A 20,652-nucleotide genomic window follows, 5' to 3' on the forward strand; every position below is an offset into this window, starting at 1 on the left:
TCTTTTTAGGATAATGATAAGAGTCATAACTTCATAGTGTCATGGTATTTCGCTGGCACTGAGAAGCCCGAAGGGCCAAATATTTGTCTTGCTGCCAAAAGATTTCTCTAATTCTGCCTCCTGCTTATTTTAATGGGCCTTTTATAACATCTTGGTGACTGATAGTAAACAGCGTTATCTGCCTCTGCCCCTGGTTATTTTGGCACACCCTGTAATTAGATAGCAATCCTATAGTGTCTAAGAAATAGCCCCTTGCAATCTGATTTTGCTGTGAAAAAACCCTCATTTTTACAGTACAAATATTTATATCTATATATGTATATTATAAAAAAGTCTTAAGGGCAAAATAGTTCCATCAGGGTTAAAGAATGATATTGTTGCCTTCTTTGCTGCAATGAAATTGAAAGGGGGAAGAGAGGAAGGCTAAACTGCATGCGTCTTTCCTGGCTTGCTCATTTTTGTTGTCTGGCATTTTAGCCTGGAAAGAATGCTTCTTGCATTCAATGCAGTCTTAACTAGCTGTCACATGTTTATTTAATGAGGCAGTCATTTGTGCATGGAAGCAAATGCAGTTAAGGGGACTGGCTTTCCTGAACCAAAGGAATGCTGCGTACGTGTGGTACTGGAGGGGCAGGGACTCTCGGCCCAAGCCCTTTTGAAGTCTGTTAATAGGAGCTGTTTGTCGTCACATTCCAGTGCTGTCCAGGGCCCTGCCCTTATCCCACTTAGCCTCCTATAACATGTGTTTATCAGTTCTTGTATGGAACTGAGCCCTCAGCATCTAAAGGGCTTTAGGAGCTAAATTGGCCAAAACAGATGAACTCTAGGGACTCATTGTAGCAGTTGACAACATCATAAATATAAACAGAAAGCATTTGGAATTGCTTAGTGTCATCATATCAAGTGACTTGAACAACATGAACAGTAAATATCGCTTAAGTGCAATATGGCTAGAGAGCTGAGCCAGACAGCCATTTAGTTTTCAGCTCTTGTGGTTATAAATATAGAAACATCAATGAGTACCACTAATATATATATATATATATATATATATATATATATATAAATTAAGTTGTGGCACTTAAAAACTACCTAATGAGGTTGAGAAGAGGCAAATATATATATATATATATATATATATGTTCAAGAAATGTGCAGATGAGGCATTTTGGGACATGGTTTAACAGACATGGTGTTGAACATTTTACGGTTGGACGCTATGATCTTGAAGGTCTTTTATAACCATGATTCTATGATTCTGTGATAATCAATATTCTTATTAATTATCCAAATAGCTAATGTGACCATAGCTTGGTCATTAAATTCCCAAAAGTACGTCAACGGTTCATTGATTATTCTGCCTGCTATCACCCACATAAGATGAGGAAGCAAGTAAAGCTGTAAGTAAAGAGGTAGCAAGGAGAAAAATCATAATCTACTTACTTGAAAAAAACAATCCTATTCATGAAGGAAATTGTGGGTTTGAAGGCAGGGATTCACAGACCCTTATCCAGTGACAGAAACCAAACAACATTACTATAAAACGGAATGAGAAGTGCAACTCCCATATTGCATCCAGCATCTCTTAAATCGTGTAGTCTTCTGGGAGTAGTGGGGAGGACTGAGAAGCCAGAGCAATTAACCTGTGATATGATTAAAATCTAGTCTGTAACCCTACATTGCTTTTACCTTGATCTGCCCTCAGATCCACATCTGCCCAAACAAATGATCTAGTTTGATTTTAGGGACGCTCATCTGAAAAAGCAAGCTGCACTCTCGTTTCCCAGGTAAATGCCTCCATCTTTTCAGCATAGAGACATGATAACTGTATATTGTAAATGCACGTTAAAGCTGAACTGTTTTTCATCACTACTGAGAACATGATTCACAAGTGATTCAGAAATGCCATGGAAAATAGGTAGAAATTGTGCCAGTAACAGGGGCCTGAGTTCAGCACAATGACATTTACCAAATGCTGGGAGCTGAAATGGCTTGGACCATGCTTCTTCCACTCTCAAAGGCCAGTTTAAAGTTTGATTAGATCAAAGGCAGAGCTTTGGCAGCACCTTTTACATGTTTCAGAATTTAACTCAGTCTCACAATGAATTTGGCTCATTTGCTGAAAGATAAGCATGATTAGTAAATAATTATAATACTTGGCATTTTATATTGTTTCTTCTATTGGTAAATAGCAAAATAAAGAAAAACAGTGACAAAGTAAAATTGTGATATGTGGCCTTCCAGCATGAGAAGGCTTTTCTGGTAACTCAATCCTTCAGTGTCCTGATGTCTTTATTGTAAAGAACTAGGTATTGTTTGTCAAGACTCTATATTGTACTCACAATCCAAAGCACAAAAACAGAGCATGAGACTTGGCAATTGCGTCTAATATTGCAGCACAAAATGTGTATCGCCACCAGTGAGTAAATGATTCTAAGCTCTATCAACATTGTGTCTGTTTTGTTTGTGGTAGGATGAAACCCCTGTGCCTGCAGCTCACAATTCAGAGAAACAAAATATTGGGGCAAGTCAATGGAAGATCCTCCAAGTGGTATCCTCCAGAGATGGACATACATGGAGAAAGCGCAGAGGTCAGCAATGGAGCCCTACCACTGTAAAACACAGGAAATGCAATTATTTTCTTTTCAGCAAGGTGGTATATAAACAAAGTTGGAAATGCTTTCTTGCAGCTGTGAAGAAAGTTAGGGAATAGGAACTGAAAATAAAAGTGAACTTTGGATTTAGTTTTTGGCTCATACTGGTATTTTCAGGGCAGTGCTGATGATAGTCTAAAATTCATGTATCTTGAAGAATGAATATCTACTTGAGTGACCTAATACCATCACTGGAATTAGCTGGTTCCTAACAGCAGACAGAGATCAAAAGCTACATAAAAGTAATAAAAAACATATTTTTGGAGCAGGGATGGGAAGAATCTGCCTCACTGACAGTTTGGGAGCACTCTGTCGCTTGTCACAGTCAGTATTAAAGCACAATAAGAAACAACAAAGTCAGTCTGTCGGAGCCCCTAGGCTGTTGCAGGATTCACAAACAAGGTTGCCACAAGCCTGTCAACAGCAGAATGAGGCTGATGCTACTGAGACATTTGCTGAAGAGGTGGAGGAAAAAGAGCTGTATTTTTGCTCGTGTGGAGTTGAACATGGGCAGTGTGTTTGCCATGGATGGTCCTTCCTGCCTAGAGGATTAACACTGGGTTGTTCAGGAATACTCAAGCCTAGCATATTCAAAAACAGCAATAGCTGACACACAACCATTCTTTTTTTAAACCTGCTGTTCATTGTCGCATTGGATTCATTAGAGGCACTTTTTTTTTTCCCCCCACAGCATTTAAAAATTAGAATGGAGCTGCCCCATAATCCTCCATGTGCCAGAAGAGAGTGACACCTAATCCTGCAGTTTTGTTACAGCTATTGAGAGAAGTAGACCCAGAGGTTTGTAGGCAGCTTCTGTTTCCTTAAACTCTCACTGATCACTGATCTTTTTAATAAACTGAACAAGGAGGGAGCTTAGAGATGTTCTTGAGAAGAAGGCTCAGACCTGAAACCTACCTGTTATCCAATCCTGGGTTTTCCAGTGGAACTCTCCCAATGAGCACGAGGTGCCCCTTGTTGCTGCAGGCCAGCAGTGCTCCCCAGCTCTTGAGCACGGCCCCACTGTCCCACACCTCCTTCCTCTCCATCCTGGCCCCGGCATGCCAGCACTACAAGCCATACACCCGCTGCACCCCTCTTCTTCCAGCTTCTGCACGCTCTCCTGTGGGACCACTGGTCTCCTCAGAAATGGGGTGGCTGAGAGCAGTACGGGCAAGAAACTTGTTTTTCTTCTTGGATCCAAACAACTTCAAACACAGGACTTCAGAGAGCCGACAAGCCTAGTTAGCACATATGCCGTTCTGCAGGAGCCTTTGATTTTCCTTCAGATATTTTTAGAGCCCCTGTACTAAGCTGTGGCACCATTTGTGTGGCAACAGCTCTCTGCAAGAGGCAGCATCTGTTCCCTTGTGCCTGTTCTCCGTATCAGCCCCAGACACAGCACAGCCTGTGATGGCTGCTGCCATTCTCCCATTTAACCGCCTCGAAGGCACCTCTTTAACCCACTGACTACAGGGCAGCCCATACAGCATGCCTTAGTCTTGGGGCATATAGCCTCAGGGCCCTGCTCCACGCTTTAGCGGCTGCCTGAGCAAGTACCTGAGCAGGGGGGAGGGAAGAGCAAGGCATCACCATAGAAACCAGGCTGCACCACTCACAGGAGAGTCGCAGCCCTCTCTCCCAGCCTTGTTTGCTCATCTCAGCTCATCTGAAATGGAACTCGCAGCAGATGATCTGCTCATTCTTAGCCTGTATCCTGAGATGCCCTGCCAAATTTAAGGAAATTTGGGAAATTAGCATCACATGAGAAATGATTTAAACCAGGAGCTAACAAGGGAAGAAAACTGAGAAAATCATTAACCCATGGAGTCCCCCTCCTTCCTCCTCTCACACATCGCTTCCCACATTTTACATGCAACGTTAAGAGAGACAGATACCAAAGAGAGACCCTCAGGAAGCACTGCATAACCCCTATGATTATGCTTAAAACCCCTCAGCATAGGGGGCCCAGCACAATTCCTATTTCTGGGAAGGAACACATTTGTTCTTTGCTAAATCAAGTTTTAAGTGCCAGCTGCTAAGAACAGCCTTCTCAATGGAGCATACCCAGGACACCAACGGAGCTAGGAAAGAGCATGCCAGGCTTTAATGCTATGATAACCATCACAAAGGGATTTTATTATTTCCTTTTCAGTGGTCTTACATACTCTTATTGGCAGTCTCAGAAATTAAAGGCACCTTTAGCAACACCAAGATAAACAACAGCATGCTTTCCTTCCTGACAAGGACTATGATCACGTACTTCACTCAAAGGGATGATACTTTAAAGTGCTTGGTTTGAACCTATCAACAAGGAGACTGATTACTGCCAACAGCAGTGGTGAGTTTGTGCAGCTGACATGACTGCTAAGAAATTAATTACAAGTCAGCAATGTACTTAACTCTTCACGTGCAGTTGATCTGCTGAAACTCAAGCATCTCCTTGCCTCACAAGCTACTAATTCACTCCAAAGCTGGGTTTCCATCACTGGCTACTAAAAATCATACCCTTAATCAATCCAGTGTAGATGCAGCCTCAACTCTTCAAAGGGTAGAAAAAGTTCAGATTCTCCTGCTTTAGAGCGTGTGGAGCTCAAGAAAAAAACTCTCCAGCCTGAAAACCAAACCAAATCCACACCAGGCTTTGTGGATGTGCTTGAGCAGGCGAGGGGGAGTGCTTGAGCAAGCGAAGGGGAGCATTACAGGGACGTGCCACTCCAAAGAAGCTGAAGATATCACCATTTAGGCAGAGGAGATACAGATGTTGCAGGCACGCTGAGACCATGCACACTCTGACATGCCTGCACTATGTTTAATCCAGGGCAGCTGCTGCTGACGCCAAGCCTGTGCTGCAACAGCTCCCCTTGGGGCAAAGCTTGGGCACAGCAAGCTTATGCTGAAACCATACCTGTCCTATGGGGACCTGGAGGTCCTGCTGGTCCAAGAGCTGGGGAAAGAATGATGAGAGGCTACAAAAGCTTGCCAGAGGTGTCCAGGTGAGACAGATACCAGAGAGAGCTACTGTCACCACAGCCAGCTGCAACTCACTCCTCTGGGAAGACACCGCTGCACCCACTCGTCGTACTCATTGCCAAGCAGACTGGGGAGCACAAAGCCTAGATGCCCCTGCTCTGGGAAAATTACATTACCTCTCACAATACTACAAGAAATAGCAACCCAACTTGATAAATTTAAATGTTTTTTATTAACAATCATCTTACATTACAAGGATAATATGACAAAAGGAAGTTCTCGTGTACATACTATGATATATCAACATAGCTCTATTCGTATCCAGTGTCCTAGGTCCTTTCACACAGGTACTATAAAGCATAGTCTGTAAAGTAATAACATTTTAATGTTCTCCAAAAGAGTGATATTAACATATTAATACATATGTAGTAATAGTCTTCTAGATATTTTTCCTCTCATTTTGTGTGTGTGTGTGTGTGTGTGTAGTGGGTGGGTGAGAGATAGCTTCAAATAGTTCAGCAGGGCTGTGCTTGGAAGTGGATATAGAGAGGTCTAAGACAAAACCTTCTGTTTTCTGGAAGTAAAAAATGAAAAATGCATTTTGCAAACAGTCGGATGAGTCTATGAGGATGCCTAATCGGCAGAAAACTTTATAGCCCTCCTACAGCATTCATTACATTACAGCATATGAGACATGGTTCCCCCACTGAGCCCAGGGAGCTTATTCAACATGAGGTGCAGTGCATGAGAGTCCAATGCCAGGCAGGAATTCCCCGCTGGCAGCATGGGGCCTGGGAGCAAGTTTGCCGAGTTTCCATAAATGTCAGTGGCATGAGAAGGAGAAAGCTGGGAGTGGGGAAACCATCTCTGAGGTTCATGATGAACAAGTGCTAGGGAGCTCTGCTCTCTGCTGTGGTGGTGAGGTGCCATTGAGCGCAGCGTGCAGCCGCAGCAGAGAGGAAAGCTCTCAGAGGGCAGGTAGTGATTGAGGTGGATTACCAGTTGTGTGGAGAAGACAGGAGGCCTGGGTGAGGGCACTGAGGTGTGTGACAGAGTTTGGGGGGAAGCTTGCACAGCATCTGCTCATGCAATACCAGTGTAACCAGTCATTCAACTGTCAAGAGTTAAAATTCACCCTCCTCCCAACAGAAATTAAAAATTAAAATGAAAAGCAAGAAGTGAAGTGGTTGCTAGGCCTGACAAGGGAGCTGCAAAGCCAAACCTCCATCCCTCTCCTCTGGCAATTCAACAGCCCCCTCTTGGGGGAGCAGCAGTAGTGATACTTTTACCACTTACTAGCTTTGAACAAGAAGCCTCACAGGTCTTCCTAGGTGCAAATCAACAGCTTCACTATGTAGCTGGATCAGTGTGATAGGAACGGCTCTGAACAGCTTTTGTGTGACGAAAGGAGCAGAGGGACAAGGCGGCTATCCATCCTGCAGACATCAGCAGATACTCTGGAAAGGTTGATCCAAGAAAGCAACTGCCCAGATCCACCCGAAGTCCCAGCACAGAAACATCACTCCTGTGAAAACAGGTGTCTCTGCAAGGGACAGGCAAGAGGGCTGAACCCTTAAGTACTTCAGCATATGTATGTACTGTATACATACACTTCCGTTTGGCAACCTCAGCACTCCATGTGTTGGGGCTTAACCGATAACACTGACTGTGTCTTCCACTTACCAAACTATTCCCTTCCTTCCCAAAAAGCCTGCTAGGCCATGAGGCAGGCAGGCGAGCTACCAACCGAGGGGCAGCCGTGAGGCCCGAGGAGGCGCAGCAGGAATGCCCGGCGGCTGCACTGCTGCGGCTGCGTGAGCGCAGCGGTAGTGCCTGCGGTCTGAGGTGGCCGCACGCAAGGCCTGCCGTTCGGCTTGTGTGCTCCTCTCCTTATGGCTCCCAGTTCATGGTCCCTTTTCATTCGTGCTGCTCCATCTCCACACATAATCTCCTCCATCTCTGACCATGTGACAGCAACGGTCCCTCAAGTCCGTAACGCGTTTGCTTTCCCATTTGCTTTATTCCAGCTCTGTCACCGTATCACTGACTGACAACTCAGTGTGAGACATACTGTAAGAATGAACCCTCTCACACTGTGCTGTACCAGCATCTGCAGAGCATGGGTTCTTCCCTCCACTGTGTCAGTGACTGCCAAGCAATGTCAAGTGGGTAAAGCAGAGAGCCACATCTTCATGGCCCGAGTACCCTCAGTTACCAAACACATCCATATAGAGAGAGAAAAGTGCATATGAGAGTGGGATATGTATCTGTCCAAGTGTGAACACATAGGACCTTAGCCAAGGCTTACTCAGAAGACAAGGACACTCAAGCATTTTCCCACACCAAGATACTCCTCTATTACACAAACCCTATTTAGCACTTGAGTAACACACCAGCAAGGAATCCCCTTGCCCTAACCACAGCAAAGCCCCTCAATGTAGAGTGCTATACGTGTAAATGTAGGCCTCAGTGTATGGCTAAAACTCTCCCAAAGTCCAAAGTCTTCAGTTTTACATGCCTTGTGCCAGAACACAGGGCCAGCCTTACACAAGGGTAGTTGATTCTATCTCTATATTATATCTTTATATCTATTGAAAACATAGAAATATATAAATATATAGGATTTTATTTATAGATATATAAGCATGTGATTTTAGTTTTTGTACTGTGTGTATATGTACTGGGATGTGCGTATATACAATATATAGACTGTATGCATATGTACTGTATACATACACTAGCTTACATGCACACACATCATATATGTCCCCAAGGGAGACAGGAATTGCATAGGCATTACTGCATTGAATACAACGGCCGGGGGAGCAACGTACCATTTCTCTGCTTTTAAGACCTCTTTTGAGAGGGCTGAGAGGGGAATCTGGCAAAAGCAGAGGATGTTGCTGCTTATTTGCAAGCCAGCTGCTTGGACTGTTTTACCCATTGGTCGAACAAACAGCAATAGTAATGAGATAAGGAAAAAGAGGAATCCCAAAGACCTTGTGGGCCACCTGACTGAGTTTGTGCTGTGAGAAAGAAACAGACTGAGCCTGAATCATGTCTGAGAATTCGTATCAGCAGAAGTGCAAGCAGCACAGAGGATAATGACAAGGTCAGTCCAAGACCACTGCAGGCAGCATGCCGGGACCTTGCCCGCTGCGTGTCCTCACAGATGCCCTGTGCCTCCCTTGCACTTTTGCTGGCACGGGAAGAGCTTTGGTCTCTGTTCCATTAGGATTGTCCCTGTCGTGATCAGTCTCTTGGCCAGTAGGCCTAGACTTCTTGCAGCCACTAGTGAGCCCTGTAGAGGAAGAGTCTGAATGTGCTTAGTGGATTTCTGCTCTACAGCAGAGTAAAAGAGTAGAGGAGCCTGAGCGAAAAGCAGGCAGGAGAAACTGGCAATCAAAAAAACCCATGGGCAAGAAATTCAAAGGCAAGGGTCCAGAGAAGTGTGTATTATTCACAGTCAGATGCCCTTGATAAGAACAGGGGGAAAAAAGAGGATAAAAAGCTCACTCAAGAAAAATTAAACCATTTAGCTTTGCCACTGAAGCTGTTCAGGATGCTGTAATAGGTTCAAAACAACCTCCTCCTGGCTCAGAGTAGCAGGGAGGGAATTGATGAAACTTGAGCTGCAGTGATCTCCTACCTCCAAGAGTGTCCCAGCTCTCTGACCTGGCTTCCTTAGGAGCTGAGCAAGTGCCCCTGCCACGGCCATGCCCAGGCTGCACCGGCTGCGGTGTGAGAGCCAGCCCGTCACTGCCCTCTGGCCTCACCACAGCCCAGCCGGTCCTGTCCTCCTCAGACACTAGCTTGGATTTGCAGAAACGGCACAGAAAAGCACCTGCTTTCAGGGAAGCCTCGCTGAGCAGGATGCTAAAAAGCCCAGGGCTCTTTGCATTGTCATTCCTCCCTGCTGAGCTCGCCCTCGTGCCTGTAGTCACGTTTCCATCCACAGGACTATCCATGTGAGCAACAGCTACAGATCTGAGATAGGCAGGGAACCTAGAGGGAAAACTTCCAAAGCACCTGCATTTGTCTTGTAGAAAGGCTCGATTTAGTTTTTGATGCAAAGGCAATGAGGATTTCTTTGTGTTGCAAGACTCCGGCTGGGCTGGCTGTTACCCTGAATGCTGATTTCCGCCCACAACCAAGGACAAGTAATCTTGTCCCTTTCCAGTTCACACGTATCAGCAACATCCAGTCAGAGGGAATCATTCTCCTTACTGACACTGTTTCACAAATGCATACAAGGTTTTTGTAAGAGAAAGAAACGCTTTCTCCTCTTTTTTTGTAGACTGCCTGGAGGAAAAACACACTCTGCACGTTTCACTGCAGTTAGGACTAAGAGCTCCCAGTGAAAGAGGAGCCCGGCAATATTGGTATTTGCAAGCAAACAAAAGGAAAAGGGATAAGGAGTTACCCAGATCATTATGAAAAGGCTCTGGCAGCTTTTATGTTACCAACAAAGGCAACTAGTGGCAAAAGTAAAGATCACAATAGAAGTTGCAAACAGGCCTTTTAGATGGCCTTAACACAAGCACTAAGAAAACGTGTCTGTTTACAAAGGTGTCTGGAAACTGTCCGCAAGCGTCCCTTTCCAGCAGGAGTGCCAGGCAGTTTCATGGGCCTCTGTGAAAAAGAGCCACATACCAAGGAACTTTTATTGCTGCTATAACTGAAGGGCTTTTTTTTTCTTTTTCGTTTTTTTTTTCCTCTTTTCTCTTTCTTTTCTTTTCTTTTCTTTTCTTTTCTTTTCTTTTCTTTTCTTTTCTTTTCTTTTCTTTTCTTTTCTTTTCTTTTCTTTTCTTTTCTTTTCTTTTCTTTTCTTTTTCTCAGCTATAGAGCTGAGCAAAGGGAAAGGAAAAAGGGGGAGGAGAGGAACTATCTTTACAGCTTCTTCGACACCCACAGCAGCTCATTTCACATATCTTCTTTTGATATTTTTGTTTCTGCTGCTGCAGTTTTCCAGACATTTGTATATATCTAAAAAAAGGAGATTCCCTTGCCATCTGCCCATTCCCCAGTGGCGGGTGGATTCATTTCTTGTCTCCAAGACCTAGGTTTACCTAGCCCTTCTCCAAATTAGAGTTTAAAGGAACAGCAATGCTTTTACAGGGAATATTATTTTTCTTCTTTACATCTCCTCAAATTTTAATTTAGGAAGGGGCAGCCCAGCTCCTCTGAAGGAAACAGATTTGTGAGCTTTAGGACAGCATCATGAACAAAGCTTGCTCTCCAGGCCTGGAGCGTCTACAAACTCCTTACACACAGACATTACTCTTATGGTCAAAGAACAAACTGCCTATTCTGTGTGGTGGCACAGGATATTCTCTTTCATTCTTACTCCTCTGGATGAACGGGTCAACTCGCTCACATAACTTTTTGAGGAAAAAAAAAAAAGCACGTAACATCTTTTTTTGCTTGCTAGATGTTAAATACTGTCATGCCTGCGCAAACGCGGAGCAATGTCCTGACCTAACTCACAATGTTATAGGAGGATGCCAGGGAGACATGCTTGGTCACCCGCGCCTCAGCCCCGCAGCGCGGATGCACCCGTGGTGCCACCCAGCAGGCCCGCTCTCCCGCGTCTCAACAAGCACCCAGTCTGACCATACAGTCTGGGGCGAGGCAGAAGGGAAAGGGATTAAGTGCTACAGACACGATCCCATCTGCTCAGCTACCGCTGCAACCTTTGGAGGGTCTTCTCTGCCCCTTCCAAACTATCCAGCCAAGCAGCCCTGTTTTACAGCAAAAGCGGCAGAGTCGGGACAATGAACGCAAAGACTGACCTTTACTAGTGCTTCAGTCTCAGTCTCTCCTCACCATAGTGTTGTCTGAAACTAATTCTACAACCATAGGAATAGAGGGAAACATTTCCAAAACTCTTGACATATAGCAGTGTAGCCTTTTCCACGGGTTTAAAAGCTGAGCAAGTAGTGGTGTAGTTACGCATCTCTGCCTGATCTTAACTGTACAGTTCTGCTTATGGCAAGTTGGTTAGTGGGAGGTGAGTGAGATTTAGGTAGAAGTGCGTGTTTTCTTGGGGAAGACAGTGCGTGAACCCTGGCAGTGAAAGTGACTCTGAGAGAGATCGGTTCCAAACATGCTACATCTTCATTGAAAACAAACAAAAAAGTTTTAAAAATAAAATAATATTATATATATATATATATTTATATAAATGAAAAGCTATCAACTAGCAGCAACGGTTCTAGAGATATCTTAGCACCAAGACCAAGGGCAGGGGGGTAACAGGAGAAAGGAAAGGTTCAGTGTTGCTGATACCACCGTCATGTTTCCAAACAACACAGCTTGGCACAAAGCTCATCCCTCTGGGGAGTGAGAACATGTCAGCTCTGACACCTTCTAGACAACAGGTTCTCACTCCCATGATGTTCTGGTCAGGTTGGTGCTGTCCATGCCACATCAGCAGGGCAAGGCACTAGCATCTGTGGAGTTTTTGCACCTTTTTTAATATATTTTTTTAATTTTTTTTTTGCTTTTCTAACCTGAAGTGATATTTCGTGAGCGCACGGAGTTCGTTTACTTTAAAAGAATAAAACAAAGAACCCCAAGCTCTCAAAACAATCTATTTTGTGATGGAAGGTGCAAGTCCCCCATTCACATTTCTGCTTGACTCTGCATCCCTTCAAGGAAGGAAGAAACATTTCACAGGAAGAAGTATAGCATCCCTTCCTCCTGCTGTCATCAGTCTACTGTGCTGTGGAACATGTTACCTTGGTCACAAGAGAATACGTGAACCTTTATATAGGACATCATCACATGATTATAATCCAAGATAAATCTTGCATTGATAGCCCCTGCCACCAAACTGCAGCAGGTTTTTCTTTCACTCATTCCAAAAACAAAACAAAACAAAACAAAAAACCCACGACAATCTAGGATTATAAAGACATAGTATAAATAATGTAAATTAGAATATATTTTTAAGCCTTTGAATCTCTGCCCAGAGATGGCTATTGACTCATTGGCTGTCTAGCTTCCACAGCAGCCCTGGTTTTGAATGAATAGTTGTATATATATATTTTTATCTCCTACAATATAAAAATATAAATGCAAAAATTTCCCCCTGCCTTCTCTATTTTGCTATTTTATAGTCTGCACACGACATCATGTTATAATATAGGTATGATAGACTGGTACTACGGTTATAATAAAAGGAGCTGAAAGCCAACTATTACTCTACAGCCCAAAAAAGTAGGGAGAACGGAGGAAGAGGCATCACAGTTTAGTGTAGATATTTGTTTTTAAACCAGAGGAAACAAAATAACCCTGTCCCAAGTCTTTGCCTCCTCCCAGTAATCTTCGTGAGTGAAGAAAGCTTCCACTCTAATCAAGAGAACTAGGTGGAGTTGGAGAGCTGCAGGGACAACACAAACACATGGGATGCTCTGTCGGAGATCAGAAATCTGACTGTCGTCAACAAAAGGCTCAAATGGCTCAATAACTGGACCAAACAATGAAAAGAGAGGCAGAGATTACAAATGAGAAGACAAACAAACAAACAAACAACTCAACAAACCAAGGACACCCATAGGAAGGAAACGGAAACCACTGGGAGGAGGAGGTTGACAAAGACTCGTCATCTAGCTTATAGATTGTTAGGGCTGAACATGTAGAGTATGGCCCCAGCACACAGCTTCTAAAGAATGAAATGTTGCCACCTACACTGCAGCTGCCATGGTTGGAGACACCAGTAAATTTTTAAACATTGTCTCAATCTTTAAAATTCTGCTTAGCTTCTATCAGACGCACATCGCCCTAACTCTTAATTTTTCAGTGTGGGATTTTCCTTAATATATATATAATATATATATATTTTATAATATATCAAAGTTTAGAGTATAGATTAAAAACAAAAATTATTCAACAGCTTTCTGATCTGAGGCATTCCTTCCTAGATGTCGGGGTAAAATTCAGAGCCATGGTCCATGCTCTGCAGCACTGGCTTCTGCTCAAGAGAGGACATCCTGCTCAGCATTTCAGCGGACAGTGCATAACTATTGCCTGATTTTTCTTCAAACCAACTATCTAGTGCCCTTTTGCAATCAAAGTTGGCAATGGGTGGTCCATTAACAGCAATTGTCAAAAGATCACTGAGCTGCTCCAGCGTGAGCCGAGAGCGGTTGTTTTTGCGCACTCTCTGCAGGGCATTGCGCCCCTTCTCACAGCAGGCCGTTGAGGTGGGAAGGACTTTGAGGATCTGAACTATTTTATTTAAGAGGGGAAATCTCTGTTTGTATTTACAAATGTGACTGAGTAAGTCTTTAAAACCATTTTTGGTATAATAATCCACCTTGAGTTCTCGCCACTCCATCAGCAAACTCCCTTGGGTGTCCATCCCCTCTCTGCAAACCTCTCTGGAAAACGATGGGACTGTCTCCAGGTGTTCAAATATTTGTACCATATCCTCTTTCCCATAGCTCATGAGCTCATCAGTGCTTCTGGGCCAAGCTGCAAGGTCAAATACCTGACAGGCTTTCACAAATGTCCGGCTCCGGGAATCAAACCTTTGGGCTAGGATCACCTGGGTCTTCTGGCAGATCTTTTCTCTGATTGACTGGAATTTGGCTTCAGCCACCCGTAGGTTTTTCACAGCAATGCCATTAAAGCTTTCACGGAAGTTTTCCTCAAATTCCTGCAAGTACTCCCCAGGTGAGTCTGCCAGACGACTGATCTCCTGGATAGCCTCCTCTATTTTATCGTCCACTTGCGACACAAGAAGGTACTCCCCTTGGAAGACATAGGCAAGGCGTGAAAGCACAGCAATCACATCCAGCAAGAAGTAGATGAGTTTAATTGACTGGTAGTCCATCAAGAACTGCAGGAGGGCCAAGGCAATTGCAGAAGCATCTGCCCTTTGGGTCTGTCCGCTGACATCTTTGAGATGGGCCACAACCTCAAGGTAATCCTTGATCAGAGCATTGAGCACGTTCTGCTCCCCAATGATCCACTTCACTGCTCGGATGTCTCCCAAGAACTCAGTCTCTTCACACAGAGTGGCAGCAGTGACTCTCAACTCACACATGAGTCGGGGAGAGTAACGATAGAAACTGAGCAATTGCTTCAAGTTATTTTCTAGCTCCTCCAGGCATGGAAGCTCTTTCCCACTAATTGCATCCAGTATTTCCAAATGGGGCCTGTGTACCATAAATGGCAAGCAGAGTAGCCATGGCAAAGTCTTTCTGATTGTCATGAACAAATTAGCTCTCAGGCTGGCAGTAATGTTAGCACCATCAACTCCCAAGCCAATAGTTGGCTTCTCATCCTGCAATCGTATTCCCAGGCTGGAAAAGGCCCTGTCTAATGCTTGGAGGTAACTGTCTGTTGTAGAAAAGCCCAGTTCTTGAAGAGATAGAAATTCAGTTGCTGGAGGTCCATCACTGCTTGTGTATTGAACATACACTGCAACTGTGTCTGCAAGCAAATCATCACTCTGACCATCCAGAATGATGCTGAGGAAGGGAGACTGTCGGATCCGTTCCACCAGGTCCTCTCGAAGAGCCCGGGCTATATGGTGAATTAAGATTTGGCAGTCTCCCTCATTCATGTATTGATCAACCACCTTGAGCTCACACTTTCTCAGCAGTTCTGCCAGCGGCCGAAAGTCATAGTAAGGCCTGCCTTCCAAAGCCAGGTGGTAGGCTGTATTGAAGAGCAGAGTCATGTTTCGGCACATCTCTTCTGTCTTTTCTGGATGCATCCTGAGCTTGTAGAGCTGCAGGCACTTCTTGTGGAGGTTGCTCTGGCTGTGAAGCTTTATTGTGTGTATCTTGAACTGTTTTGAGCCAATGATGAAGGCTGAAGTCCGAGAGGATTGCACTGTGTACTGCCTGCAGACATGGCACCACATTTCATTCAACGTTGGGGAGTACCGCAGAAACCAAAACTTCTTAAGCCACTCTTGCTTGAAACGCCGTATCCTCCGACCCGTCGCAGAAGACATCTTGGAAGGCTCATCTGTAGCAGCAATCATGTCATTGGAAACTGATTCATCAGCAGAATCCACCTCTTGGTCATCGTCCTCCATCATGGTGGGAACAGAGATGATGCTTTCTGAAGCTGCAGAACGAAAACAGAAGGAAGAAAAAAGCAAGATATTTAGAAAGTTGCTGAGCTTCAGAAGCAACCTATTAGTGTCAGTAAAGCACTGTCTGATCAACTGGCCATACTCTGCTTTCTCCTGCTCACCATGCACTACTGGTAGTATTTGAACCCTGGTTTTGAAGGAAAATAAATCAATATTTCTCCTAATGAACTTTGCCTTCAACATGCCACACTGTACAGCAAGAAATGGTATTAAATCCTGTCTACTTTCACAATATACAGGGTGACCTAAATATTCCTTTGGTGGAGGTTACTGGCTGCTTGACAGCACAGTCCTGGAGGTAATGAAATGTATCTTCGGAAGGGGACACGTTTGTGTAAAGGCAGTGGAGTAAACAGAGTGCTTTCCAACAAGAGACACAGCAGGGCATCATTTCATATACAAAGAGTGCACATTTCAGTGTTACCACAAAGTCATTCAGTTTCAAGCAAAGCTTCTTGGTGGCATGTAAGGCACCATGGAGGGGTTTCCGCTGAAAGAGAATGCATCAAAAATACAGCAAACAAACTGTCTGCAATGGAATGTCTTTTTTATTGGCACTGCATTATTGATTACAATGGAAACAAATAGAGCAACTTGTCATTACAAAGTCTTTCCCAGACAATGTCTTCCACTGTGCCAACAGCATCAGCTCCTGACCCACCCATTCACAAAAGCTCATAACGAATCCTCCACAGAACCAAGTGTTCACCTGAATATTCACAGCAAAATGTTTTAGATGGGCACACAGCAAACAGGCATCTCACTAGTTTCCTTAGGCAGGGTTTGGAGAATGTTCTTATTCGGCAAGGCTTACCTGTGGGGTCAGAGAACTCTTGGAGCTCAGGTACCTGAGGCGGTAACACGGGTGGCTCAGGTAACTTCCCAGATCTTAGCATGTCTAACTCAGCCTGCAACTCCCGGATCTTCTTCTTCAGCCGGATACAGTTGGGGCAGAAGGAGGTGGTGGGGATTTCATGGGAGTTGCCTTGAGCAGAGGCCAGTAGCAACTCAGTTGGGCTGTCTGCTTTGAGTGACAGAGGCTCTTCTTCATCATCTTCAAGGAGCCCCATCTCTTTGGCTGAGCTAAAAGAGGAACTGTGGGGAACCTTCCATTCCCCCTCACTCCGATCTCTGCTGAAGTTCAGGGAACTGTGTTGCATGGCACTGCTGCACCTCTCAAAGATGTCTTCAGCCTGGTATTTAGATGCTTTTCTGATGGAAATGGGTGTACTCGTTGCTAACTGGTTCTCTTCCAATTTGGCAGACTCTAAAGAAGCTTCGAGGACATCTTTGAAGATGAGGTCAATTTTTTTTTTCTTTGTTTGGGGGTGGGATTCCCCCTCGTCACAGCTGCGTTTGTAAGGACTCTTCCCTTGCTTCATTGTGGTCAGCTGGAGTGCCCCCCGCATGTCCTCTTGATTTTCCATTATCTTTTCTGACTTCTCCCTTAACTTTTTGTCTCCTAAAAGGAAAATGAGGGGTGGGGATTATCACTGGGAACCAAGCAACATTTCTCAATCTAAAACTCAAATGAAAAAAAAAAAAAAAGAACAAAAAGGCAAGTTGAATCCCTGCAGGTTTGTTCATTGTGGTACAAACCAGGGAACAAACAAAACTCAGTGAACCAAGGCTTGCGAGAGGAGCGGCCTCTGCAACAACAGAGGCAGTCCTAGGTATCCACCGAGGAGCAGGACCTCCACACTTTAAAGAGAAGAGAAGCTACAGGCAGCTTGTATAACCTAAAAGGTTTAACTAACCTGTGTCTACAAGGTGAATGATGAATCACAGTAGAATCTAATGCCCAGAGCCCAAATGCTGATTTGGTTGGCTGAAAGACTTGTGCCTGTTTTGACTTGGTAAAAGGTATCAGGTGTTCAGCAGGTGTAGTGAGAGATTCAGACTATTTCATTAGAGCCCCAGTGCTTGTGCATGCCACAGCACAATGTTTGCAAGCCCCTTCACTCTGTTTCAGTTTGGAGGTTGCTCCAGAAATGCAAAGGCAAAGAAGTAAAAATAACTTGTACTCTTAATCCCTAAGGTATGCATTGTCAACTGAGCTAGAACGTGTGAATGACTTCCGAGAATGGGACATCTAGCTTGTCCCAGTGGAGTCTAAGAGCATGGCTGTTATTCAGTGATAAAAATAAACTAAAAAAAAAAGCAACTTCAAACAAATTATTTACTGCTTAAAATAAAGGGAATAGCCAGTTTTCCTTACCTGGAAATTCAAAAGACGAAAGGTTTGGTTCAATTTCCATCTTTCTTCTATCTTGTAAATAACTTCAAGCATTGATGGCTTCCCAAACAAGACGTTGCTTTATGCTGATGTTTGTTTTGTTTTGTTTGCTTTTAAAGTGTATTCATGCTTTCATAAGAGTAACAGGGTAAAAGCTACCAGTGCCTCTCTAAGGAGAGCAATGCTAAGAATGCAGAAAAGATGCAAGACTCCAAACGGTTAGAGTATGGCCCCGTAAAAAGGGCTGGCCTGGCTGGCAAGCGTTTTGTAGTACCTTCTGATACTGTCTGGCAACTCCAATTGTTTCTTGAACAAATCACAAAAAACAGACCTGCTTTTCAACACATTCTGTCGGAGTATCTCTAGAGGCAGAGCTTTGAGTTTCTGCCCTAATATTTTTCCTGTTACAGACTATTAGAGTTGTTGGCAGAGTAAAGGATTTAGAGGATGGATCCTCCTTCTTTCTGTGTGATATTTTCCCTCTAACCGAATGGCTCACAGCTATGAAAAAGGTAGAAATCACAAGAGAACCCTTCATATTATTGGTATCAACTCCATTGATGAAGTGGGGCAGGGATTATTAATATAAACAAGACCTAGGAACTATGCTCCCTTTTTGTGACTTAAAAAAGTGCCATTTTACTCAAAAGGTTTTTGCAGGGAATTGGGAATCTTTGACATATAAAGTTCCTCGACAGATTTTTATTCTTTTCCCTGATAGGCTCCCAGTGCCACCTCCGCTGATGCTGAGATGTCCGGGCTCCCTTGTGAATGTGTGAACACAGTTCTGAGCCTGCTGCAGCTCACAGGGACATGGTGGGGCTTCCAGGGTGGTCTCCAGAGTCACTTGGGTTTCTACGTGACCGTGTGGAAGGATACGGGGAGTCGTGAGGAGCCCAGATCTTCACAACACTCACACCACAGAGCAGGCAATGAGTCACTATTTCAGTTCAGACAAACCATGACATTAAATGCAAGTCTTGCGCCACGGTGATTGCTCTCAGCCTTGGTGCCCTTCCAGACCAACACTAGAACTACACATGCTCCAACAGCACACACTTTCTCCTGCAGCACTTTCTAGAAAGTACTGAGCTACCTAGACAACTAATGTGCTGCATGTGGGATGCAGCAAAATAACTGCAGCACGTACCTAATCACGCAATGATGAATAAAATCATTAATATAAAATGCACATTCGTATCAGTGTTAATTAGAAGTGGGCATTGCCCAAGTATAGCCATCAAGATGTAATGCTCCAGGCACATAAAAACTCCAAGGTGACAGAGAATAAACAGTTCTTTCAGGACATTTTGTCCACCCTATATTTAAAGAGGAGACACCTTTTACCAAGTCAAGGCAGCAACAGCAGTTGTGCAATAATATACAAAGGAATCTTAATTACAACATTATATTTAGCATGGCTGCCCCTCCGAGGCCCTGCCATTCTGTGCCTAGGCCTGAAAAGAAATGCCCTTAATTCCCTTCAGGTCTCAGCACTGTATAGATGAAGGGATGCATTAAGGTTTTTTGCTTTCCCTAAAGTTTCCTGTATTGCTGGCATTACACTGACCTAAGGAATCACTGGATTTATTCCAGCATGACTATTGCTAAGATAAGGTAACAATTTTTATCCAGGGAAGAATCAGACTGACAAGGGCAAAGCCTCCTGTATGTTGCACAGGCACTCTAAAGTTGTGAGACTAAGGAGTCTCTAGCTGATGTTGCGCTGATCCCAAATTATCTCTCTGAAGAAAGAGGACATAAATTAAGCCAGGAAAATGGACATACAAACACACCAAGGAAATCTCACCTCCACATGCACACAAAACCAGGCAGAACTTTCTCAAACAGGAGGCAGAGGAAACAGCACATTCAAAAGACCATTGGCTTGGAAATCTTCAGATGAGAAAGTCTTGTGACAAAAGACCTCTGACATTCCTAGCCTTTGTACCAAGGCCTAACGGCACATACACAGCACAGCACAACACAGATGTGATTTTCTTTGGTGATTTTTATGATCCTGGTTATATCACTCCTCTTATATGCCCAACCATCTAAGCTACAAAGAGCTGGAGGCTCTTGCCCTACTGGGCTTTGCTTCTAGAACGGTGAATCTCCTTGCACAGCCTGTACATTACCTAGTTCACCCAACGCAATTGGTGCGAGAAGTGTGGTGGTCAGAAGGGATTAGAGGAGAGGGTGGAAAGGGATGCAGGAAAGGGAGGGACTCACCTCTCGTGAGATTTCTGTTGATGGTCTCCTGGGACATACTATGCAACCGCTTCATGTAATCCTCACTGTACCAGACCCTCAGCTTCTCGCCAGGCCGGATGTCGCGACAGGCACGGAAGTAAATCCTCTCACTGTGCTGAAAGGCCATCAGGTTCTGCTCCCTCTCCTCTCGGGAGATGATCACATACCTGAGGGTGAGGTGACAAGGCAGGCGTGAAGCACAAAGGTCTCTTCTGTGCACCAGAACTACAACCACGATCAAGCCAGAATGACCTTTGAGAGGGCCACAGAGACAGTAAGGTTGGATAGCATGGAATTATAAATAATGGTATGCAAGGTGCTAGAGATACAGGACAATGAGCAATGAATGCCTAAGGAATAATAAACTGTTGGGTCCATTTCTGCTGTGGAAGGGAAGTATGCCTGATGGTTATCACTTCAACATA

At 44.3% G+C, this 20,652-nt stretch overlaps 1 protein-coding gene across 3 annotated transcripts in view; it reads right to left on the reverse strand.

Moving 5' to 3' along the window:
• Positions 1-11,353: 11,353 nt before the first annotated feature.
• PRDM11 (PR/SET domain 11) overlaps positions 11,354-20,652 on the reverse strand; it is a 42,836-nt gene continuing 33,537 nt past the window's right edge. For 2 of the 3 annotated variants that reach the window (XM_088525702.1, XM_088525703.1), the window contains 3 exons: positions 20,207-20,394; positions 16,553-17,200; positions 11,354-15,710 (listed from right to left, as the gene is read on the reverse strand). In XM_088525702.1, coding sequence (XP_088381828.1) covers positions 13,546-15,710; positions 16,553-17,200; positions 20,207-20,394 — 3,001 coding nt within the window. In that variant the 3' untranslated portion in view covers positions 11,354-13,545. The remainder of the gene's footprint in view (positions 15,711-16,552; positions 17,201-20,206; positions 20,395-20,652) is intronic. The other variant, XM_010218277.2, reaches the window with a different exon arrangement.

The sequence above is a fragment of the Tinamus guttatus genome, unplaced genomic scaffold (assembly GCF_059628265.1).
Source record: "Tinamus guttatus ecotype Peru unplaced genomic scaffold, ASM5962826v1 Tinamus_guttatus_pri_ptg000240l, whole genome shotgun sequence".
NCBI classification, from domain to species: domain Eukaryota; kingdom Metazoa; phylum Chordata; class Aves; order Tinamiformes; family Tinamidae; genus Tinamus; species Tinamus guttatus.